This window comes from Elephas maximus, chromosome 27, assembly GCF_024166365.1.
Source record: "Elephas maximus indicus isolate mEleMax1 chromosome 27, mEleMax1 primary haplotype, whole genome shotgun sequence".
NCBI classification, from domain to species: domain Eukaryota; kingdom Metazoa; phylum Chordata; class Mammalia; order Proboscidea; family Elephantidae; genus Elephas; species Elephas maximus.
This window is the reverse complement of record NC_064845.1, coordinates 10483105-10505672: the sequence shown is the minus strand read 5'-3', so window position 1 is coordinate 10505672 and position 22568 is coordinate 10483105. Positions and strand designations below refer to the sequence as shown.

The 22568-nt window shown below is 39.4% G+C and overlaps 1 protein-coding gene across 1 annotated transcript in view; it reads left to right on the top strand.

Annotated features, from left to right (window-relative positions):
• LOC126068238 (protein enabled homolog) overlaps positions 1–2393 on the top strand; it is a 684181-nt gene extending 681788 nt beyond the window's left edge. Inside the window, exon 5 of the mRNA XM_049870691.1 lies at positions 2275–2393. Coding sequence (XP_049726648.1) covers positions 2275–2280 — 6 coding nt within the window. The 3' untranslated portion in view covers positions 2281–2393. The remainder of the gene's footprint in view (positions 1–2274) is intronic.
• Positions 2394–22568: the final 20175 nt, after the last annotated feature.

The window sequence follows — 22568 nt, the reverse complement described above, 5'->3', positions numbered from 1 at the left end:
TACTCTAATTCTTTTAGTTCGCTTGGCGCCATAAGTAATGAACATCCTTAAAGGCACCTGCAGCAAAGGATAAAAAACAGGGATAGTACATGACTCAATGAGTCTACTCCAAAGCACTCTTGTAGAACATTAAAAAAAAAATTTTTTTTGACCAGCTGGTCTTTTTTATTAATCCCATTTTTATTAATAGCTTGCCTATAATATAGAGCTGATGAGTTTATCAATGACTCATTGATGTTTTCTTAAATCTCCCGAAATATGTTTGTTATCAAGGACTACGGAAAATTGTGACTGACTTCACGTGGTCACCTATTTGGCCATCTGGCTCATTTGAAAAGGTTAGTAAACGGAAAGGCTAGTAATTGTCACTTTGGAACTTAATAATTAAAATGCTTATGAAGTTATTTTAGGGGACAACTGCTTCAGGAGATCTAACTTCTTTAAATAGATAGAACATTTGTTGACAAAGATCTTTAATGAGGAATGTGAATAAAAATGTACCCTCAGTTGGGGGAACATATTTAATGGACGTCCTTTTGGAGCCGTCATTGGCTTTGCTTTTATCCTCAGGTACCATAGCATATCCTGGAACGGTGTTACACTGGAATTGATGATGTTCAACACTGCTATCAGTGGCAGTTAACATTTATGGCACGATTCATTTAGGTTGTTATGAGTCCTTTGCATTCCCTTAATGATCCCAAACAGGAAATGTCAGTGTAGGTAATGAGTCATACTGTACACCAAAATTTCTTTGATTTTCTTTTTTATGTTAATATTCACTAAACCTTGAAACTCAAAAGATGATTTTCCTCAACCTCAGGCATTGTATGTATCTTGGAGGTCGTCGAGTATCATCGGGATGGAATTCCTTACGGCAGAATGATAATGACTTTTTGACCGACTTTGACAGGGCATAGTTTAGGGACAAAGACTTCATGTATTGTGGGTACAGAATGCCATTAATTCAAATACATTGCTTATTTAACCAATACTTGTTGCCTACTTATAGAGGACCCACTATGTGCCAGTCAGTTTTCTAGGGCCTGTAGTGTATTTGTTTGGCTATTCATACAGCTGGCTGCTGTAACAGTTCCCCAAATTTCACGTAGTAGCAGCGAGAAACTGCTTAATGGGTAAAGAGATTTACTTTGGAGTGATAGAAATGATTTGAACTAGATAGAGGCTGTATTGACACAACATTGCAAATGTACTAAATGTCCCTGCATTGTTCACTTTAAGATAGTTAATTTTATGTTATGCAAATTTAACCTCAATAAATTATTTTTAAAATTCAGGAGCTATACAAAATAGAAGCTTATTTTTAACTCACATGAAGGTGAATCAGGGCTTCAGAGGTTTTCCACACAGTGATTTCGGTCTTAGTTACAGTCTACCTGTGACTGTCCAATCCCCTAGGGCCTTGGAGTCATTCCCAGGATCCCCTGCATCCAACCTGCAAAGGATGCGTGGATGATAGCAATTGGGAAGTCTTTGTGGATTGGGCATTTTCAAGGGCCACGCATCTCTTCCACCTACATCTCATTTGTGGTCATGCTGACTGCAAGGAAGGCTGGGAAATGTGGCACAACCATGTTTCTAGGAAAATCAGAGACAAGTTGGATGAAGCTGGTGTCTGCAATGTATGCTACAACAGTAGAGGTTCCTATTTGTATATGACCTTCCATTCTGGTATAGCAAGGTAGATAGTAAACATGTCAAAAAACACATAAATAAGAATTGCATTTAATGATGAATGCAGTAAAGAAAACAATAGAGATAGGGTTATGGGAAACAGGGAGTGGGGGCAATGAATGTGTAAACACACACATAAATAAGAATTGAATGTAGTCATGAGTTCGGTAAAGAAAACAATATAGGGTAATGGGGTACAGGGATGACCAGTAAAGGGCCGAGAGATCCTTTAAGTAACATGATCAGAAAAGGAGACACTGTTGAGATGATATTATCTGAGACCTGAATGTGCAGAAGGAGTCAACAAAAGCCTACAGAGAAGTTTTCTAGACAAAGTCAGAACAGGTTTCATTGTCTCAGAGGACAGAAAGAAGGCGAGTCTAAGTCTGGCTGGAATTTATTGACTGAGTCTGGAAGTAAGATGGATGGGCAGCCGAGGAAGCTGGGGCCACATTGTGCAGGTCCAGAGGGTCTTCACAGATGCTGTGTAAAGGGCTTTTCCCTAAGCATTTGGGTGCATTACCTTATTTTATCTTTTCAGCAAATCTGAGAGGTGGGTATTACTCTTCCTCCTTTTAGAGATGACAAAATGGAGACTGAGAGAGTTCAACTACCTTGTCCAAGGTCACGCAGCTGATGAAGAAGCAGAATCAGGCTTACACCTGAGTCAGTCCAAGCATGAGTCGGAATTGACTCAACAACAGTGGGTTTGGTTTTTGGTTGTTTGACTCCAAGTCCCTTGTTTTTCACCATGATGCCACCGTACTTTTACCACAGTTCTTTGTCAACATCGGGAACTTGTTTTTGATTCCACACATAAGATGATACAAAAGGATATGCACACTTTTGCACATCTATCTTAACATTTCTAATGACTCAAAACCAGTGAGACTCTTCCTAAGCCATTGTATACTTAACAAGAGATTTCAATTTTTTTTTTTCATTTTTTGAATCTTCTACAGGGAACATGCTTCACTCTCACATTAAGAATTTCAGTCGTATTTATCATTGTCAACGATGCGATTATTGTGACGGAAGGAAAATTGTGAAACAATCTAAATCATTTCATACAGAAATACTACTTGCCAATACTCCTCTCTCCTAAAATGTATAGCAACCTTACTCCAAATTCAACTCATAGGAATATCCAAAGCATTCCTCTTTTACCCTCATCTGGTCTGTTGTTTTCAGGGTTTATATTTGTTGAAAGTAGCCCTGCCATCATTCCCATCTCCTCTTCCCTGGTGTCTAAGTTTCCTTCAGTGTAGCTGTTTAATTTTGAATTTATTCTGAAGCATAGATTAATAGATTAAACTACCATCAGTCTGTTTTCTTTGAAAATCTAGACCTGTGGAAATATTCAGCCAATTAATGCTGAAAGCTAGCATGGAATCCCTGCCTAACACTATCAACTGATTTTTCTCTCAATATCTTCCCTTTCCTTTCATTGTGCCTTTTACTCATGACATCCTTTGTCTGCCTAAGGAAGACAGGTACGAGCTCACTCTTGAACTCCAGGATGCAAAAGTAATTCAACATGAGACAAGTTACATGAGAGAGCAGTCCATTGCTTTATTTTCCACGGATGATGTAGGATTGCCAGAGAACAGTATGTGGAAAGTATCTACCCTGGCAACCTGGTTGGTAAAACCTTGAAATTGTTACGTAATATGTAAACCTCAGCATAGGAAGTCTTCCTTCTGTTCTTCCTCGTACTAATATGAAAGATTCAAAGCTTCGATAGATTAAAAAAAAAATACATTTTTCTCTCTTAAGACAGGTAGAACTCTGTATTTGTTTTCAGGGGTCATTGAACAGATACACACACTTCATAGTGGGTAGAAGAAATCAAGTAATGTTTTTTAGGAAAATATCTAAAGACCTTTAGACCAGGTCATATACACTGACATTCCAGCCATCTCCTCTTTCCCATCCTCCTTTCCTGTTGTCTCTTGTAAGATGACATTATGCAACAGGCAGAGAATTTAGGGTCAGAAAACCCAAATTTGAGTCCTGACTCTGCCATTTATTAGTTCTGTGATACTGGGAAAATCATTTGTAGTTCTGTACTTGGTTTTCTTCTCTGTAAAGTATGATAACATTGATGAGAACAATTAGTAAGCATGCATTGTTATATTAATAAAAAAATTTGCATTATTAGAATCAGACTTTTTTGATTCATTCTAGTCCCCCAACTACTAAGTTCCTCTCATTCTCATTGTAGAATCTCTTTCTTCCCCAGGCTTTCCATCACACCTAGACTCTCCTGTCTCCTAAGTTGTTCCTTATTTGGTTTCATCAAAAGCTTTTCCTATCACCTTCCTAGGATCAAGGAAGCATTTTTTTTTTTTTTATTAAGTGGGTATAGATTCGTAGATTAATTCCTGAATTCCTACATCATTCAACAATTGTCATTCCTCCTCTACCATCTCTACCCTGTCTCCTCCTTTCTTGCTCATTCTGCTGTTTTCTACTTCCAGGAGAATGGATCCTTAATATTTCTTTGGACTTGATGAGTTTTCCATTTCCCTGGGTAACTTTGTGCTCCCATTGCAAAGAATGAAGAAGGTCATTTAAAGTTCCCTTAGTTTTGAACTTAGTGGAGGCATCACTTCTTCCAGGAAGTCCTTCCTGATCCCACCCTCCTTCCTCTGCATGGCAACACTGCTACCTGTTTGTGGGTATACAACATACTATTTCACAAACTTGTATAAATTTGTTTCTGTGGAAAATGTGTTTTGAATTACAAAGTACTTTTGATATTCTTTTAAAACACAGGTTGTTTCTAAATTGAGAATGGCTTATATATTCACCCATTTATTCATTCTTTTGACAAGTATCTATTGAGCGTCTGCTGTGTACCACGTGTTGGCCTAAGTGTTTGGGATGCAGAAAGGAATAAGATGTAATCACTCCAGAAGCTGATAGTTTAAAGAAGTAGGAGATACATACAGATCATTAGAATTGCAAGAAAAGGTAAAGCAAAGTATGTGGCAAGTGCCACAGAAGCGTTAAATATGGGATGGCTGCCTTAGCTTTATAATCAAGGATGACTTTACAGAAAAAAGTACACTTCAGTGGAGTCTTAGAAAGTAAGAGTTAGCCAAGTGTGGGGGAAGGCAGTCATTAAAAACAGACAAAACAGCAAGTGCAAAGATGTATTTTTTTCATGCATCATCAAGCTCTCCGGACCTAAATTCATCTACAACATGAGAGAATTGGATTAAATTAGTTTTTATGTCTCTCTCCAAGTTCCATGCCTTATGGTCTTAAGATTCTATCGTAGTGTGGCTATCCAGTATAAGCAATGTAATACTCTGAGCCATGTGGGGGAAATGTTAGTGATGTCCTCAAGGAACTTTCTGGTAAGACATAGCAAAGATGATTTCTCCTCTTCAGCTAGCCAATTGATAGCAGCTGCTTAAAGTGCTGTGTTGAAAAGAATTACAAGAGCACATCCAGGCTCGTCAAGAATGGGAGCTGTGATTGATTACTGATGCCTGTTTTGGTAGGGAGGGAGCAGGGAACACATGCATAACACACACTTTCCTTCCTTGTTCTAATCTCGAAGGTAAAATTTAGTCAGTTACCCAAAACCATATGAAAATAAAAACGTGAATATATTAATTCAGCAAGCAAGCAAACAAACAAAAAAACCCTGAAAGCCAGTGTGACTTTTCTGGGCATTTACCTTATAAAACACAAAATTTTCAATTTTAAGGATTTTTTTTTTTTTTTTAAACAACTGCCCCAAAGTCTGTAGCCAGTAAAGTGTTCATGCATTTTGGGAATGCCAAGGATAAACTAAGTGTAAATGGCAGAGGATACATTAGATTTCACAGGCTGTCCACTACAACACCCTCACATATTCCCCCCACCCCATGTTCTATACACTCTGGTAGGTCAGGGGCCACTGGGTCAGTTGGTTGACCCCCCCATCTCCCCAGCGTTGGTGCAGCACCTTTACACAGGAGGTGTTCAATAGGTACCTGCTGCCTAGGTGTCGAGTAAAAAAATGAGGCGTTTTCTGGGATAGTTTGTGTAACTTTTCCAGCTGTTAACGTAGATGCAGAAAGTTCACGTCTGCAGATGATGAACAAGGTGTGGGAGAATGTCAGCTATTCATCGGGAGCCAGCAGTGCACGAGGAAGGGAAGTTTAGAAGTCATGTTTGTTCAAATAAAAGTTTATTATGCTTCTTGCATGTAACCAAATAAGAATCCTGGCTTTTCATTTGCACAATGGAACTGAATATTAAAGTATTCATAAAGACTGGTGAGAAACATGAAGTTATTCTGATGGTGGAAAGTTTTAAATGCAAAGAAGGAATACATTTGATAGACTTATCTCAGCACGTAACACATTTTGCTGAATGCAGTGTAAACCACGGATATAGAATTCATTTATGCAGATTCTTATGGCACAGACCATTAGAATTCTTGAAATACATTTAGCCCATGTTTAATAAAAACTCCAAAAAATGTAGAATTTCTTCTGTGCCTCTGTCTTTCCATTTTCCTCTTAGCCTATTAATACAAGACAGGTGACTCCTATTGTGGGGTATGACTTTGAGAGAATTTTTTTTTTTTTATTCATTAAATTGTTTAGAGAAATCTTTCAATTCTACCTTCCAGCTAAACCTCATAATTTTTAAAGTTAGAGACCCATTTCTGCCCCTACTGTGGTAGCAAAACTCCTATTTAAGCTAACACCATAGATTGAAATGTTGATTATGAAAACACTGAGTGTGAAAACTTCAGTTTAAGTACTTATTAATTATAAATTCGGCCCCTTTGTCTTCAAAATATAGCATATTATTTCAAATCCTCTTTGCAATTGCTTTTCAGGAAGTCTTCTCTCATTTTCTTTTTCTACAACAAGTATAGTATTTCACAGGGACACAATATGTGACTTTGTAAGGAAGCAATCTTTGAACCTCACGCCATAGGATAGAGTTCTAATGGTGATTATTACTCTCAGGTGTGAACACCTTTGGGTGTGTTCAAGGTAGACTAGCCTCAAGTTGTACTTGAATGTGGAACTTTTTTGGTATTTGAGTAATTCTCAGACACCCAAATCTCTCTATTAGAAAAATAGCCCCCCGACCTAATGACGAATTCAAGTTACAACAACCTGCACTTAGGACGGTCTGTGTTTTGTGTGTGTATATGTGTATGTGTGTGTACATCTTATCATTGGTAATATGTTCTACATACAATCTTAAAATATATCTGTAAGTTTATATGTAATGTTTCCAACCCGCAAAAGACAAATAAAGACCAGATTTCTAAAGATTTCTAAAGATACTGATAATAAAAAAAAAAAAAAATTTTTTTGTTTGATAATAAAAGGCAATAATTAATGAAAACTTTAAAAAAAATGCGGTTTTTGACTTCACGTCATAGCTGACTTAAGACAAAGCTCCCAGAACAGAGCCCTGTTATAAGTCAGGGGCTACCTATATATATATATATATATATTTGTAATTGGATTAAAACAAAATAATTACACACCCCACAGTGTCTTCTCACGTGGTGCTTTGCATATTCTTCTTTAGCCAACAAGATTGCAAGAGAGAAAGAATTGAAAAGATGTGAAGAAATCATTTTCTAGCACTCTCTTCCAGAGTTTAAATCCTGACCATTACTGGATAGAGATAACAGGTTTCTGAGCTTGGCTCATTTTGAGGAGTTTAATTGACATTGAATTGAATGCATTTCTTTCTTCTTCTGCCTTTTTTTTTTTTTTTTTGAGTGTATTTCTTTAAGATGAAAACTGTAGGTGTGTACGTGTGTGTTTTAATATAAAAATGGTCTAGGAGTCTACTTGCCCGTGAAATTCATGTGATTAACTATAAGGAGGGCTTTTCCTCCACAGGGTAAATAACGTCCTTCCCATGTGTATATTGATATAAACTCTCAGTGCGTTTGTTTTATGATTTCTCACAGATGGTTTCTCCCTTGTTTGAGGCTGAAAAATGGATTTCCTTTTGGCTCTCCTGGAGTTCTTTACTTTTGATGGTTAAAGAGTAGGTGTTAGCTTTTCTTGAAAATCATACTTAAAGAAAATTATTTTTATGCCTTAAAAAATGTTTTTTAAATTTGTGTACTCGAAAAAAGAAACACACAATTGTATCTATTATTAGCACACATTAGAATTTATGTTCTCGTGATGGGAATAATTCCCAAAGAGCCTTAAGAAAGCCAGATGAGTTTAAGGAAAAACACATTAAAATATAGTATAGTGTTGGCATAAGGTTTAAAGGCATATTATTTTACCTGTTTATCACATTTAGATACAGATAATAAAATTAATCAAAATAAGTAGGCTATAATCTGAAGATCTTTAGCAGTGTGGCGAAAAAGATTTAAATAATTTTTTTATTTATAATTGCTGATTATGTTTCTAGGTCACTATCAGTCTGGCATAAGTACTTGGTATTGTCTAAACCATTTAAAGCTGTTACTTCATAGTTATCAGAACAATACCATGAAGTACCTGGTGCTGTGTTCCCAAACGTCACAGATACTAAGAAACAGAAGGCTTAAGTGGCTTACTTTCGGTGACCCAGGATTTGGGGGAAAGGGATTCAGTAAATATTAGTCCATAGTTTTTTGTGGGAATAGTCCTGTCTTCTGAGGCATGGCCTTTGAACAGATCTCATCTTTATACTGCATAGTCTCAAAGGGGAACATTCTCTCCTTGGGTACATCGTGTCTGAAAGGAGCGTTATGATAATAGTAGTAGTACTAACACTACTAGTAGTAGTAAACAGTTAAATGAGCCCTAGTTGTGCATGGTTAAATACTCAACTGCTAGCCAGAAGGTCAGAGGTTGAACCCACCTGCAACTCCCCAGGGAAAAAGATCTGGGGGTCTGTTCCTGTAAAGATTATAGCCTAGGGAACCCTATGGGGCAGTCTACTCTGTTATGTAGGGTCCCTATGAGTGGGAATTGAGTTTATGGGCCACACAACAGTAACAGCAATTATACATGATTACCCATGAGATAGAAGTTGTTATCACCGCTTTACAAATGAGGAAATCTAGGTTTAAAAACTAGAAACTGAACCAGTATCATGAAACTGGATAAATAGTACAGTCGAACACCAGATGTTCTGCTTTTCACTAATACACTGGGTCGTGAGAAGAATTTGGATGCACAGGAAAAGCAAGTCTAAGCCCATCATTAATAAGAATATTGCAAAAGTCCTGGGCCAATTCTTTAAACTACTGTTGGACAAATATAATTAAGCCTCAAAAGCAACTCATCAGATTAAGATCCTACACTACAATGTAATCCTTTGGGTTTTGGCATTGCTAGAGCTACAGAGCTGTTTAAAAAAAGAAAAAAAAAGTGTGGCTTCACAAATAAATGAATTAGCATTTCTACTTTGGTAACAGTTTATCTACTAAAGTCAGCAAAGCAAACAAAGAATTCGCCTTTTGTATACGGCTCTTGCTCAAACTCTTTTATCCTTTGTGTCATTGCTTTTTCAGATGTTCTTTGGGCGTGACCTGGGCTAGTTCTCCTTCTTGCTTTTACAACATGTTCCCTCCAATCCTGCCTGGGGTGGATCCTTTTCGCTGCGTTAGATACCACTATTCATGCTTTATTATTATTATCTTTCTGTTGTGGTAAAGTACATGCAACATAAATTTTGCCATTTTAACCACTCAAGTACGCAGTTCAGTGACATTAATCACACTTACAAAGTTGTGCAACCATCACCACTGTGTGGTTTCCAAAATTTTTCATCATCCCTAAGAGAAACTCTATACTCATTAAGCAATAATCCTCCGCTCCCTGCTCCCCTCAGCTTTTGGTCACCACTAATCTACTTTCTGTCTCTTTGCATTCGTCTGTGTATTTCATAGAAACGGGATTATGCAATATTTGTCCTTTTGTGTCTGGCTTCGTTCAATTAGCACGAGGTTTTAAAGACCCATCCATGTTGTAGCAGGTATTAGAACTTAATTCCTTTTAATGGTGGAATAATGTGTAGTGGGGTCTGTGTGTGTATATACACTGTGTGCCCATTCATTTGTTGATGGACATGTGGGTCATGTCCACCTTTTGGCTTTTGCGAATACTGCTGTAGTGAACCTTGGTGTACATGTTTGAGTCTTATTCATGGTTTTAAAAGCCAGTTCACTGTCCCTGAAATACCTTGCAAATTTTTAAAGATTCCAAATGTAGCTGAAATGTGATTGGGGCAGGGTCTATGGGATCAATAAGAATTTTAAAGCCAACTTTAGAAGGGCTGTAATTCAGGGGCAGTGGTGAACGAGATGGTATCAATGAAAAGCCATGCTGCACATTGAAACTAAATCAATATATGCTAAATGATTGGGTGTCTTTGTTCTTCATGCAGCTTTGTCAACCTCCTTCGTCCTTTGGGTGGTATTTCTTGTACTTAAGAAGTCTACCTAAATATTCCATGTGTTTACTGTGCACTCAGCTAAGTCTTTTTCCCTACCACCTTAAAATTTTGGATTTTCAGTACTTTGGCTCATTTTGTTAAGGAGCAAAACAGCTTTGCCATGAAACACCATCCATCAATAGAAAGTAATGAGATTTTTCTGAGCATGATACACTGGGGCTTTCTTTTTTCCACCATAAGCTGCTCATAAACCACACATACTGTCCTTTCCAAGTTGGGTTGGATTTTATTTGCATTTAGTTTGCCACAGATGAATTCTATCAGATTTTAAGATCAAAAGCTCCAAATGGACTCCCTGTGTGAAAGTATATTAAAACTCAAGAAAAAAAACTTTATTCTTCAAAATGAGAATAATGAGAAAAATCATGTTTAATGCATTTAACAATTATTGAATTAACAGTCTCCATTGGTTCCACATGGAGCTGGCAGGGACAGGGGAACAGCAAGTCAAAAGAAATAGTTTCATTCATAGGACTACTCACAGCCCTGAAATTCTTTTATATTTGTATTTCCTGTTGTTTTCTTGTGAAAATCCAGCCACCCACATGTAAACTAATGGGTTAATCTGCATATAATTACACGGAATCACTATAAAGGAGGAAATATAAACATAAACCAGACTCTCCAATCTCCAAATCCCATTCCCTTGGAATAAGGCCATGTTGTCAATATTGCTGAAGGGTTGGTGTTCTCATCACTACGTATCCTTTAAAGTTTTCCCATGAATGTCTCCTGCCACTCTCCCTGCTCCCAAATAACTAGCATATGTTCCTGTATTAAAAAAAGAAAAAAAGCAAGATTAAAAAAAAAAAAAAAAAAAAACTTTAAAAAACTGATCTAAAAAAACAAAAACTAAATAAATCAAAAGAGCCTGGAAAGATGATGGAAGTCGAAGGAAGCTCATAGTCTATAGTGGATGACATAGCATAGAAACGAAGGATCCCCCCTCATTGGGATTCTAAGATTTTTAATGTTCTTCTATTGATTAGTACAATGAAAGATGGCATAACTACATGAACAGTAGATATTTTGAATACGTTTTTTGGCCTTTGTACCAAACTAAGACTGCCTTTGAAAAGCTGTTACTGTTGTTGTTGTTTTTGGGTGCCATTGAGTTGATTCTGACTCATAGCAGCCCTGCGTGGCAAAGTGGAACTACTTCGTAGAGTTTCTAGGCTATAATCTTTATGAGAGCACATCACGAAATCTTTCTTCAGTGGAACCACTGGGTGAGTTCTAATGGCCGGTCTTTTGGTTAGAAGCCAAGTGCTCAACTCTTGCACCACCAGGGCTCCCTGAAAAAATGACTATCCCTTGACGGTTTTGGTTGGCAGAATATAATACATTAGACCAGTTATCATGGCCATCATAATAGGCACATGAGAGAATAATTGCAGTTTTTCTCTCTTTCAATATCATCACCCATCATAGATGGCTGTACACACCACTCTCTTCTGTTTATTTATCCCATCTCCTCTTCACACCATCACTTTTAAGACAGTATGAGTGGGAATCAGGACATTACTTGATCTCATTCATCCAACAAGAACTTAAGTTATTTATAAGATGTAGGAGTATAGAAAAAAAAAATTTTTTTTTTTTTTTTTTTTAGGAGTATAGAGATAAGTAAAACACAATTTCTACCACTAGGAACTCACATTCCAGTAAGAAGAAAGGTAGCAACGCTCAATGTAACATAATATTAAGCCAATAAAGAGAGTTACGAACACGATAAAATGGAAAAACAGGAAGAATGTGGTGAACTTCTCTGGGAAAGGGGTGGATATGTGCAAGCAGAGATATAGCTGAGGTTGACTTCCAGCACTAAGATGACCTCAAGACCTACCCATGATTACTTCTTTTAATGAATTTCTAAGGTTTTTTATATCCTCAAGGTTACTTTCATCTTCAACTGTGCTCCTGTTTGCACAGGTTCTGTTTCACCCTCTGACAAATAGAAAGGAAACATCAACTGTCATTGATATCCTCAAAAATGTTCCATCATGCTAAGCTTCTCTGACCTTGAGTAAGTTTACTGAGTAGTTCATGATCCCAGAAAGAGGATAAGGAATGTCACACAGCTTTCCACTATCTCCCTGACTTGCCCCCTCTTGCTTTTGTTTCTTTTAGCACCCGTGGTAACAAAGAAATCTCTCTTCTGGCTCTCTTCAGAGTAATCAGACCTCCTTTTTGAAACTTTTGGCAACAGCCTATACTCATGCCCTAACAGACTTCACTTAGTCCACCTGGGCTTATCAGAAACTTTTCTCAGCAAAGGCAGCTCTCCCCCAAGCAAGAATTGTCATACCAGCTGTTGAGAGAATAAACTTTTATGACACAAAGAAAGCTTTACTGAGACAATGAAAACTTTGCTGAATGAATGAATGGCCTTGGGTCATTTCTAAATAAATAAAACTGGGTAATGCTCATGAGTGCTTACTATATGCCAGGTTCTGTTCTAAGCATGTCAAGGATAATAGCTCATCACATTTAGCAGCAAGCCTATCTGGTATTGCTAGTAATGTCCTGATTTAACTGACTGCACAGACACGTAAAGTCACTTGACCAAGGTTCCGTAGCTAATAAATGGGGAACTCAGATTCAAAAAAGAGCCCTAGTGGTACAAACGGTTAAGAGCTTGGCTGCTAACTGAAAGGTTGGTGGGTTGAACTCACCCCATGGCTTCGAGGGTAAAAGACCTGGTGATCTGCTCCCATAAATATTACAGCCAAGAAAACCCTTGTGGGGCAGTTCTACTATATCACATGGGGTCACTATGAGTGGAGAACAACCAAAGGATTGCTATTGATACTAACAACAACAGGATTCAAACCCAGACAGATTGACTCAAGCTTGTGGCCCTAAAGATTATGTTTATTCCACAGGAGATGGGCATTGAGTGGCAACTAAAGTCTGTCAAAATATTCTACATGTATTAGATACCAGATTGGAAGTTGTAAGAGAGACCCAAAATAATAGCAATCTTAAAAAATTATGACCAGAGGAACCCCCGAGTCCTTGAAACAGTTGTCCTGAGATTATCTTTAAACCTTAAACCAGAAATATACCCTGAAGTCTTCTTAAAACCAAACAATATTTTAGCTTAAGTAGTAAATAATGTCTGCCTTGAGCATTATGCACTTTTAAGATCTATGTATATGGGATCAAATTGACAACAGCAACTGAAAGATTAGGTAGGAAGCTCAGGGAACAGTGAGTTTATGTTAATGGGAAGGAAAAATTCAGATGGGAATGGTTGCATGACTCAAAGAATGTAATCAGTGTCACTGCATCGTACATGAAGAAATTGTTGAATTGGTATAAGTTATGAATGTATTCCCATTGTGTATAAAAGTCCCAAGAACTAATCAGAAATTGACACATCACATCTCATTTCATATCCATTGGCTAGTACTTAGTCACATGGTGATGCATTTTTACAAAGAGAGACTGATAAATCAAGTTATTACCTTGATGTTCGTGTCCTAATTAATTTGTGATACTAAGTAAAAAGAGAACAGATATTGAGGACAACCAGCAATCTGTGCTGAAGTGTGTGAACTCATCTTTCATATCTATCTTCAAATTCTTTCAAGAACTATTCCTTCTCTGAACGTAGAGGGTAATCATATATAATAAATCCATCCTCATTTTGTCTCTCTATATTTTTATTCCCATATCTCTGCAGAACATGGACATGTGACATCATTAGGATGGGTTATTGAAGGACATATAGGCATCTTTTGTGTCTACGATGACATTACAAGAGAACAGTTGTGCCTACAGTGCCCACAAGCACCAGCTAGGTCTGTAACATGGAGTTAACCTGTGGTTTTGCTCAAGTCAGAAACAGAAGTGCGGGCTGCCATATGTTTTCTGAGTGAGGAAAAACACAGGCTAGAGGCTGAGAACTTGATGTTGAGAGGAAGACCTTGGCCTTTTCATATTAATGGAACAATAATTGTTCATTCCTTCTCATTGGATTGTGATACAAGAATTGGCAAGTAAATACTCTGAAAAGGGCAGACAAATCTCGTCAAGGGATGAAGTTGGCACTGTGGGAGGGGCATTAACTTTAGAGTTGTATGTCATATATTAACTGATGAAGCCAGAGCTGTAATTGAGATTATGCTCATTTAACAAGGTCAAACATATTGAGGAGTGAAACATATGACAACAGTGAATCCTTTAATTGCTTCAAAAGTGAGCATAGGGTGGATGGGTAGCATTAGATAAAAAGGTATTCTGGGGTATTTAGTAGTATACTGATTCCGTTATTGTATACCAGACGTTGTTGTTGTTGGGTGCCGTGGAGTCAATTTCGACTTAGAGGTACTTTGTGTGACAGAGTAGAGCTGCCCCGTAGGGTTTTCTTGACTGTGATCTTCATTGAAGCAGATCGTCTGATCTTTCTCCCACGGAGCCACTGAGTGGGTTCAAACTGCCCACCTTTCTGTGAGTAGCCAAGCGCTTAAGTGTTTGCATCACCAGGATCCTTTTTAGACATTGTATCTTTGTTGTTGTTGTTGTGTGCTGTCAAGTCAATTATGACTCATGGTGACCCTGTATGACAGAGTAAATCCACCCCATAGGGTTTCCTAGACTGTAAAGTTTACAGAAGCAGATCGCTAGATCTCTTCTCCCATGGAACTACCTACCTTTCGGTTAGTAGCCAAGCACTTAACCATTGTGCCACCAGGGCTCCTTAGACGTTGCCTTGGGCAGTGGGAATACAGCAGTGAACAAAAATAACATCTGCCTTTGTAGATCTTATATGGTGGGTGAAAATATGGTGGGTAGGGGAAAAGAACAACAAAGAAATAAATGAATTAATAAAAAGTGGGTCAGCCATGTCTTGTTATATGCTGAGAAGAAAAACATAGGAGAGTAAAAGCTATAGAGAAATGACAAGGGCAGTTTTAGATAGGGTAGTCTGGGAAAGGCTCTCCAATGAGGTGACATTTGGACAGAGATCTGATTGCAATGCGGAGTGAGCGAAGAAGTGGTCACAGCAAGTGCAATGGCCCTGAGTCAGGAGCAGGCTGTGGTGTTCCAGGAATATTAAGGAGACGAGTGGGAATGGAACAGAGCAAGCATGAGGGAGAGTGGCGAAAGATAAGCCTGAAATGTTTCTGCTGAACAGGTGTTGTAGAGACTTGTAAACGAAGGTAGAGCCTCTACGTTATATTCCAAGTGAGATAGGGAACTGTTGGACGATTTTTAGCATGTTTTCTCCTATTCTTTATGTAACAAAGACACTCTGTCTTTTCCTCAAGAAGGAAGAGACAAGCTCAACAGTCATTTTTGTCTATGCGTGATTTATTCCTGCTCTAATTTATTTGCAATCTCACCTGAATATTCTCTAACTTAAAGATCATTATATAATAGAGGAAAGGAGGGAGAGAAAATAAAGTGTTATTAATAAACAAGATGATAAGAAAGGCAATGTGAATATCTATTATAGTCCTCATTTCCATAATTGGCCATGAGATTGCTGTTGATATTTATAACTCTCTCCTGCCATTATCCATTTCATATTCCGTGTACCATTAGCCAGCGCCCTAGTGGCACAGTGGTTAACCTGTCAGCTGCTAACTAAAAGGTCGGCAATTCGAGTTCTCCAGCTGCTCCTTAGAAACCCTATGGGGCAGTTCTCCTCTGTCCTATAGGATTGCTATGAGTCGGCATCGACTCTACCACGAGTTTGATTTGAGTACACCATCAGCCAGCTCTTCACCTGGTGGGTTAAATTAAGCCTTCATTAGTGAAAATCCTGAAAGACTTGAATTCTCAGTGTTCATGTCTTCCTATTTTCCTGTAGCTTTCCAATAAGTTATGCTATTGGACATAAAAATAGCAAGAGGTATCTCAGAGAATCTCCTGGGTTCCAGACGTATTCCTCCCTGGACCCATTGCATAACAGCAACCTGATTTCCTCTTGGCAAGTGGGATAAATTCCTCAACCTGTATGTTAACTTATGTTAATTACTTTATCTCCCCAATTCTCCAGTAGGAAAAAGGAGCCCCAAATGGTGATGATGTCAGCTTCCAATTCAGTGGAATGGTGTTGTGTCACCTGATTGAATTATTTTTCCCCTGGAAACTAAGACAACTAAATTAGCAGCGCTCAAAAGCAAAAAAGTTCTATAAGTGCTCTATTAGCTGTAATATTCAGAGGTATCGCTTTCACCAGGGTACTTCGCTTATGGCAGAAACAGCGTTGTATATTGATCCCTTGTTCACAGGCTAACATACACCACATCCTAGAGTCTTCAGTAGCCCATTCACTGTTCTGTTGGACCAGACGCTTCTGGGCAATGGCATGCATGGTAACACCAGTGAATTCCAGGGCATGGATCCATTTCTGGGCTTTTTGCTGATGATGCTGGCAGAAGCATTGCAGAAGGGCCAACATGCACTGAGTATCTAGAATAGGTGTTTACGCCCGTGAAGACAAAGCACTGCTCCCTTGGTGATAGATGGGCCAAGTGTAGTTGGCTTGAAACCAGGTGGCTGATTGGTCCTCTGGAATTAATGTCACATAGGGGCTCTGCTTTGGTCTCTAAAGTTTTCAGGTTAGCAATGGTGACAACCTGATCGGCTTTGGTGAGGGAAGTTCATGCTTTTGAACACGTGCATACCCTCAATCCCTGCTGCCTTGGGCTCTCACAGATATTCTACACTTGACTGTGGGCCATCAAGTGACCCTGCATCCTGAGCTGCCTACCATGTTATCTGACCTACAAATCCGGAAGGCTGAGCATTGGCAGCAGCAATCTACCAAGTTGAAATGGGAAATAAGAGATGAATGAACACATTTCACAAGCACTGGGATGTTTAGAGAAAGAGGCTGACTGACATCCACTGAGTGTGCCTTCTTGTTCTCTCGATTATTGAAAACCTCCTCTGTAGTGGATGGCATTTGGTTATAATTCATATGGCACAAAAATGTCTTTACCTTTGCCCATCCTGAGAAATCCATTCACATACCTTCTCCTCCAATTGTGTTCCTTACAAATCCCTGACCATTTAGCCACACTGTTATCCACTTCCCATGAATCAGCATAGACCCTATGGTAATCTCAGAATCTTGAGAAAGGGACAACAGAATATACTGCTCAAAGTTCCATCTGGCAGGATGTTTTCTCTTCATTTCTGTCTTTTAGGACTTCTCTTGACTGGAGTAGTGACGCGTACCATGCTATAAACCAACTCCAGGTTTCTCTGCGTGATAAAACCGTTCATAAGAACTTCACATGCAGCCTTAAGCTCATACTGAGGGAGAGGCAGCAATGCATCAGGAGTAGATGCTGCACGAGTCACGTGATCAGACAACTTACTTCTGCCTTCAGGGTCTACTCCAAGTAAATTCCTTATTTCTCATATCTATTTGGTAGATTGTTGGTGCCTATGCCCAACTTCCTGGATTACTAGGTCAAATAACATGGTAGGCAGCTCAGGATACATGGTTACTTAATGGCCCACAATCAAGAGTCCAGTAGAAATCTGGGAGCTATTTCTCATAATCTATTTCTCATAAAGAGAATTGGATAGGCTTTGATCCAAAATGTTACAGGTCTACTCTGTGATTGCCCTATTGAAGTTCACTAGCAGGTCTACGAAATACCCCTGTTTGCCACCCATTCCAACCATTGCCATCGAGTCCAAACCCAACTCACAGTGACCCTGTAGGACAAAGTAGAACTGCCCCATAGAGTTTCCAAGGCTGTAATCTTTATGCAAGCAGACTGCCACATCTTTCTCCCATGGAGCTGCTGGTGGCTTCCAACTGCCAGCCTTCAGTTAGCACCTAAATGCTTAACCACTTCACCGCCAGGGATCCTTTTCTATTCACCATAAATACTTTAAGTTCCATCGGATCTGCAGGGTCATAAAGCCCAAATGTCAGAGCAGTTATCATTGCAACCTAGACCTGCAGCAGAATCTTATCTTACTTTGGACCCCACTCAAAATCAGTGGCTTTAAGGTTACTCTTTACACAATTCGGTTCTGGGTTTACGATTCAGAGGAACACACTCAAATGTCATATATTTTGCCTCTAAAATCCAGAGACCAAACTAACACTATGCCTCTTTCTTAATTCCACAAAATGCAAGTTGCCACAGCTTGTCTTTCACTTTGGAGGAAGTATCTGAACTTACCCCAGATCATTGGAGTCGTAGAAACTTCATAGAGGTCGTGGGCCTCTGAACTGTGTTTGAGTGTATGTGTTCTTTTACCCTCTGACTTTCATGTGTCCTTGTAAGGCATTCAGGCTTCATGCTATTTCCTGTTCACCAGGTCCAATCAACACAATTTCATCAGCGTGGTGAATCAGTGTGGTTATCTACGGAATGTGCAGATAAACAAGATCCTGGTTGACTAGATTATGACAAATGAAAGGAGAACTGACATAGCCCTGAGGCAAGACAATGAAGGTATACTGTTTCCCATGTCAGGTGAAAGCTAATAACCAGTGCAGGGGTTACTCAGTAAATCAGTATAACAATAGTATTTTAAATAACAAGAGTGGATAAGCATACCTAAAAAGTAAGTGTAAAAAAAGAGACCTGGTCTGGTGAATAAACCTAGGGTCGCAGTAATGTTTAGAGATTAGAGAAACAAGGTTGAACCAGTCAGAGTGATTGAGAAGGAATGTCCAGGTAGCTAGGAAGAAAACCAGAAGAGGTTAGTATTCCAGAAGCCAGGAGCAGAAAGTGTTTAAGAAGAAGGTATTGGTAGACATTCCTAAGTTTTGCTGAAGGTGTTGATAGACATTCCTAAGCTTTGCTGAAAAGTCAAGTAAAACAAGAATTGAGAACAGAATGCAGGATTTTGCAATGGGGGATCTTTAAACCAAAAAAACCAAACCCATTGCTGTCAAGTTGATTCTGACTCGTAGTGACCCTACAGGGCAGAGTAGAATTGTCCCATAGGGTTTCCGAAGGGTGGCTGATGGATTCGAACTGCCGACCTTTTTGTTAGTAGCAGAGCTCTTAACCACTGTGCAACCACAGCTCCACGGGGTCTTCAGTGATCTAAAAAGCACAGTTGCAGTGGAGTAGGGAGTTAACAGTGGAGGGAGTTAACATAGCATGGTAGTGCGCTGATGGAAAAGCTCTAGGAGAAAAGGGGGGAAATTACATGAATGAAGACAGTGAGTACAAAAGATCAGAAGAAGTTGCTACAGTTAGGGTCCAAAGATGCCCACAATAGCTTGAGGAATGTGGTGACTTACAGTCAGGGCTCATAAAAAGGAGGTAGGAGGGCAACAGTTTGAGCTTTGCATATTTAATTATTTTGCGAAAGATTGGCTCAGAATTGCTTCTGCCTTCTTCCCGCAACCTTTCCAACACATGTACACAGACACAGACACACACACACCTTACCATGCAGACACAAGTATATTAGCAACCAAGCATGGCAGTCTTGAAGGCCAGGTAAATGTGCTCATGAATATTCACAAAGAATATCCTGTTGGTGTTTCCTGGCATTCTGTCCACAAATATCACTTTATTGTTTCAGGACCATGTATTTTTTTTTAATATATATAATTTTTATTGTGCTTTAAGTGAAAGTTTACAAATCAAGTCAGTCTCTCACATGAAAACTTATATACACCTTGCTACATACTCCCAGTTACTCTCCCCCTAATGAGACAGCCCCCTCTCTCCCTCCACACTCTCTTTTTTTGTGTCCATTTCACCAGCTTCTAACCCCCTCCACCCTCTCATCTCCCTTCCAGGCAGGAGATGCCGACATAGTCTCAAGTGTCCACCTGATCCAAGAAGCTCACTCCTCACCAGCATCCCTCTCCAACCCATTGTCCAGTCCAATCCATGTCTGAAGAGTTGGCTTCGGGAATGGTTCCTGTCCTGGGGCAACAGAAGGTCTGGGGGCCATGACCACTGGGGTCCTTCCAGTCTCAGTCAGACCATTAAGTCTGGTCTTTTTATGAGAATTTGGGGTCTGCATCCCACTGCTCTCCTGCTCCCTCAGGGGTTCTCTGTTGTGTTCCCTGTCAGGGCAGTCATCGGTTGTAGCCAGGCACCATCTAGCTCTTCTGGTCTCAGGATGATGTAGTCACTGGTTCATGTGGCCCTTTCTGTCTCTTGGGCTCATAATCACCTTGTGTCCTTGGTGTTCTTCATGCTCCTTTGATCCAGGTGGCTTAAGACAAATTGATAATCTTAGATGGCTGCTTGCTAGCATTTAAGACCCCAGACGCCACTCTTCAAAGTGGGATGCAGAATATTTTCTTAATAGATTTTATTATGCCAATTGACTTAGATGTCCCCTGAAATCATGGTCCCCAAACCCCTGCCTCTGCTACATTGGCCTTCGAAGCATTCAGTTTTTTCAGGAAACTTCTTTGCTTTTGTTTTAGTCCAGCTGTGCTGACCTCTCCTGTATTGTGTATTGTCTTTCCCTTCACCTAAAGTAGTTCTTTTTTTTTTTTTAATAATTTTTATTGAGCTTTAAGTGAACGTTTACAAATCAAGTCCGTCTGTCACATATAAGCTTATATACACCTTACTCCATACTCCCACTTACTCTCCCCCTAATGAGTCAGCCCTTCCAGTCTCTCCTTTCATGACAATTTTGCCAGTTTCTAACCCTCTCTACCCTCCCATCTCCCCTCCAGACAGGAGATGCCAACACAGTCTCAAGTGTCCACCTGATACAAGTAGCTCACTCTTCATCAGCATCTTTCTCCAACCCATTGTCCAGTCCCTTCCATGTCTGATGAGTTGTCTTCGGGGATGGTTCCTGTCCTGGGCCAACAGAAGGTTTGGGGACCATGACCGTCGGGATTCCTCTAGTCCAGTCAGACCATTAAGTCTGGTCTTTTTATGAGAATTTGGGGTCTGCATCCCACTGATCTCCTGCTCCCTCAGGGGTTCTCCGTTGTGCTCCCTGTCAGGGCAGTCATCGGTTGTGGCCGGGCACAATCTAGTTCTTCTGGTCTCAGGATGATGTAAGTTCAGGACCATGTATTTTTGCTGCTAGATTACAAATTACTCCAGGACCCAGAAAAGCTTCTGCACAGTTTTAAAATAACAATGTACATCTCATAATTTAACAACAAAAACAATTATCATTTAAAAACACAGATACCACTGGTTGCCTGAAGGGACAGCTGTTGTAACATCAAGTCAGGAAAAGGTGAATCTGGCTTTTCTATATTACAGGGTTAGACATTTTCTTCTTTAGTTATATATATATAAACCAGAAAACCAAACCCGCTCCCGTCAAGTCAATTCCAACTCATAGCGACCCTATAGGACAGAATAGAGCTGCACCACAAGGTTTCCAAGGCTTTAACCTTTACAGATGCAGGCGTGCACATCTTTTCCCCACAGAGCGAATAGTGGGTTTGAACTGCTGTCCTTTCAGTTAGCAGCCAAGTGCTTTAACCACTGTACTACCAGAACTTCTTCGAGTCATAGGTATTGTTTGCCTATATCGTTGACATAAGGGTGTGCAAAAGTTTTTATAAAGGGCCAGATAGAAAATATTTTAGGTTTGTGAGCTTATGATCTCTGCTGCATCTACCCTATTCTGCTGTTGTAGTGCAAAAAACCCACTGCCGTGTAGTGCAAAAGCAGTCATAAAAAACCAAAAACCAAACTCATTGCTCTCGAGTCGATTCTGACTCATGGTGACCCTATAGGATGGAGTAGAACTGCCCCATAGGGTTTCCAAGGAGCACCTGGTTGATTCGAACTGCCGACCTTTTGGTTAGCAGCTGTAGCACTTAAGCACTATGCTACCAGAGTTTCCAAAAGCAGTCATAGACAATGCATAAATAAATGGATGTGACTACGTTACAATAATACTTTGTTTATAAAAACAGCTGGTGGACCACATTTGGCTCACTGGCCATAGTTCACCAAACCTTGGCCAACGTAAATTCGGAAACTAAAATCATCTTTATTCATCACTGTTCTTAATTTTGAAGCTTTCTAATATCCAACACAAAAAAGTAATAGAATATATGTGTCGAAAATATTTTGTCATGTTGCGTTCAACCACCCTAAAAGCCCTTTGCAGCCTTGTGAATTATTGGCTCTTCTGCACATTCTTGGTTCATTAAAGTATGGTTAGGAGGAAGGCAGTTCTTAAGAATTAAGAAAATCTTGTTATAAAGCAAGAGTAACACTAATCCCAGATTATCTAAGGGTCCTGACATTTAGCTGGGATAAAATGTTGCATCCTATACATATGTGTATGTCTCTAAGTGGAACAGAGGGTTTTCTGTCAACTGCTGATTGAAAGGTTGGTGGTTCAAACCCACCCAGTGGCAAAAGAAAGGCCTGCACTCTGCTTTCATAAAGATTACAACCAAGAAAAACCTATGGAGCCTGGTTCTGCTCTGTAACACGTGGTGTTGCCATGAGTTGGAATCGAATCAACAGCAACACTTTTTT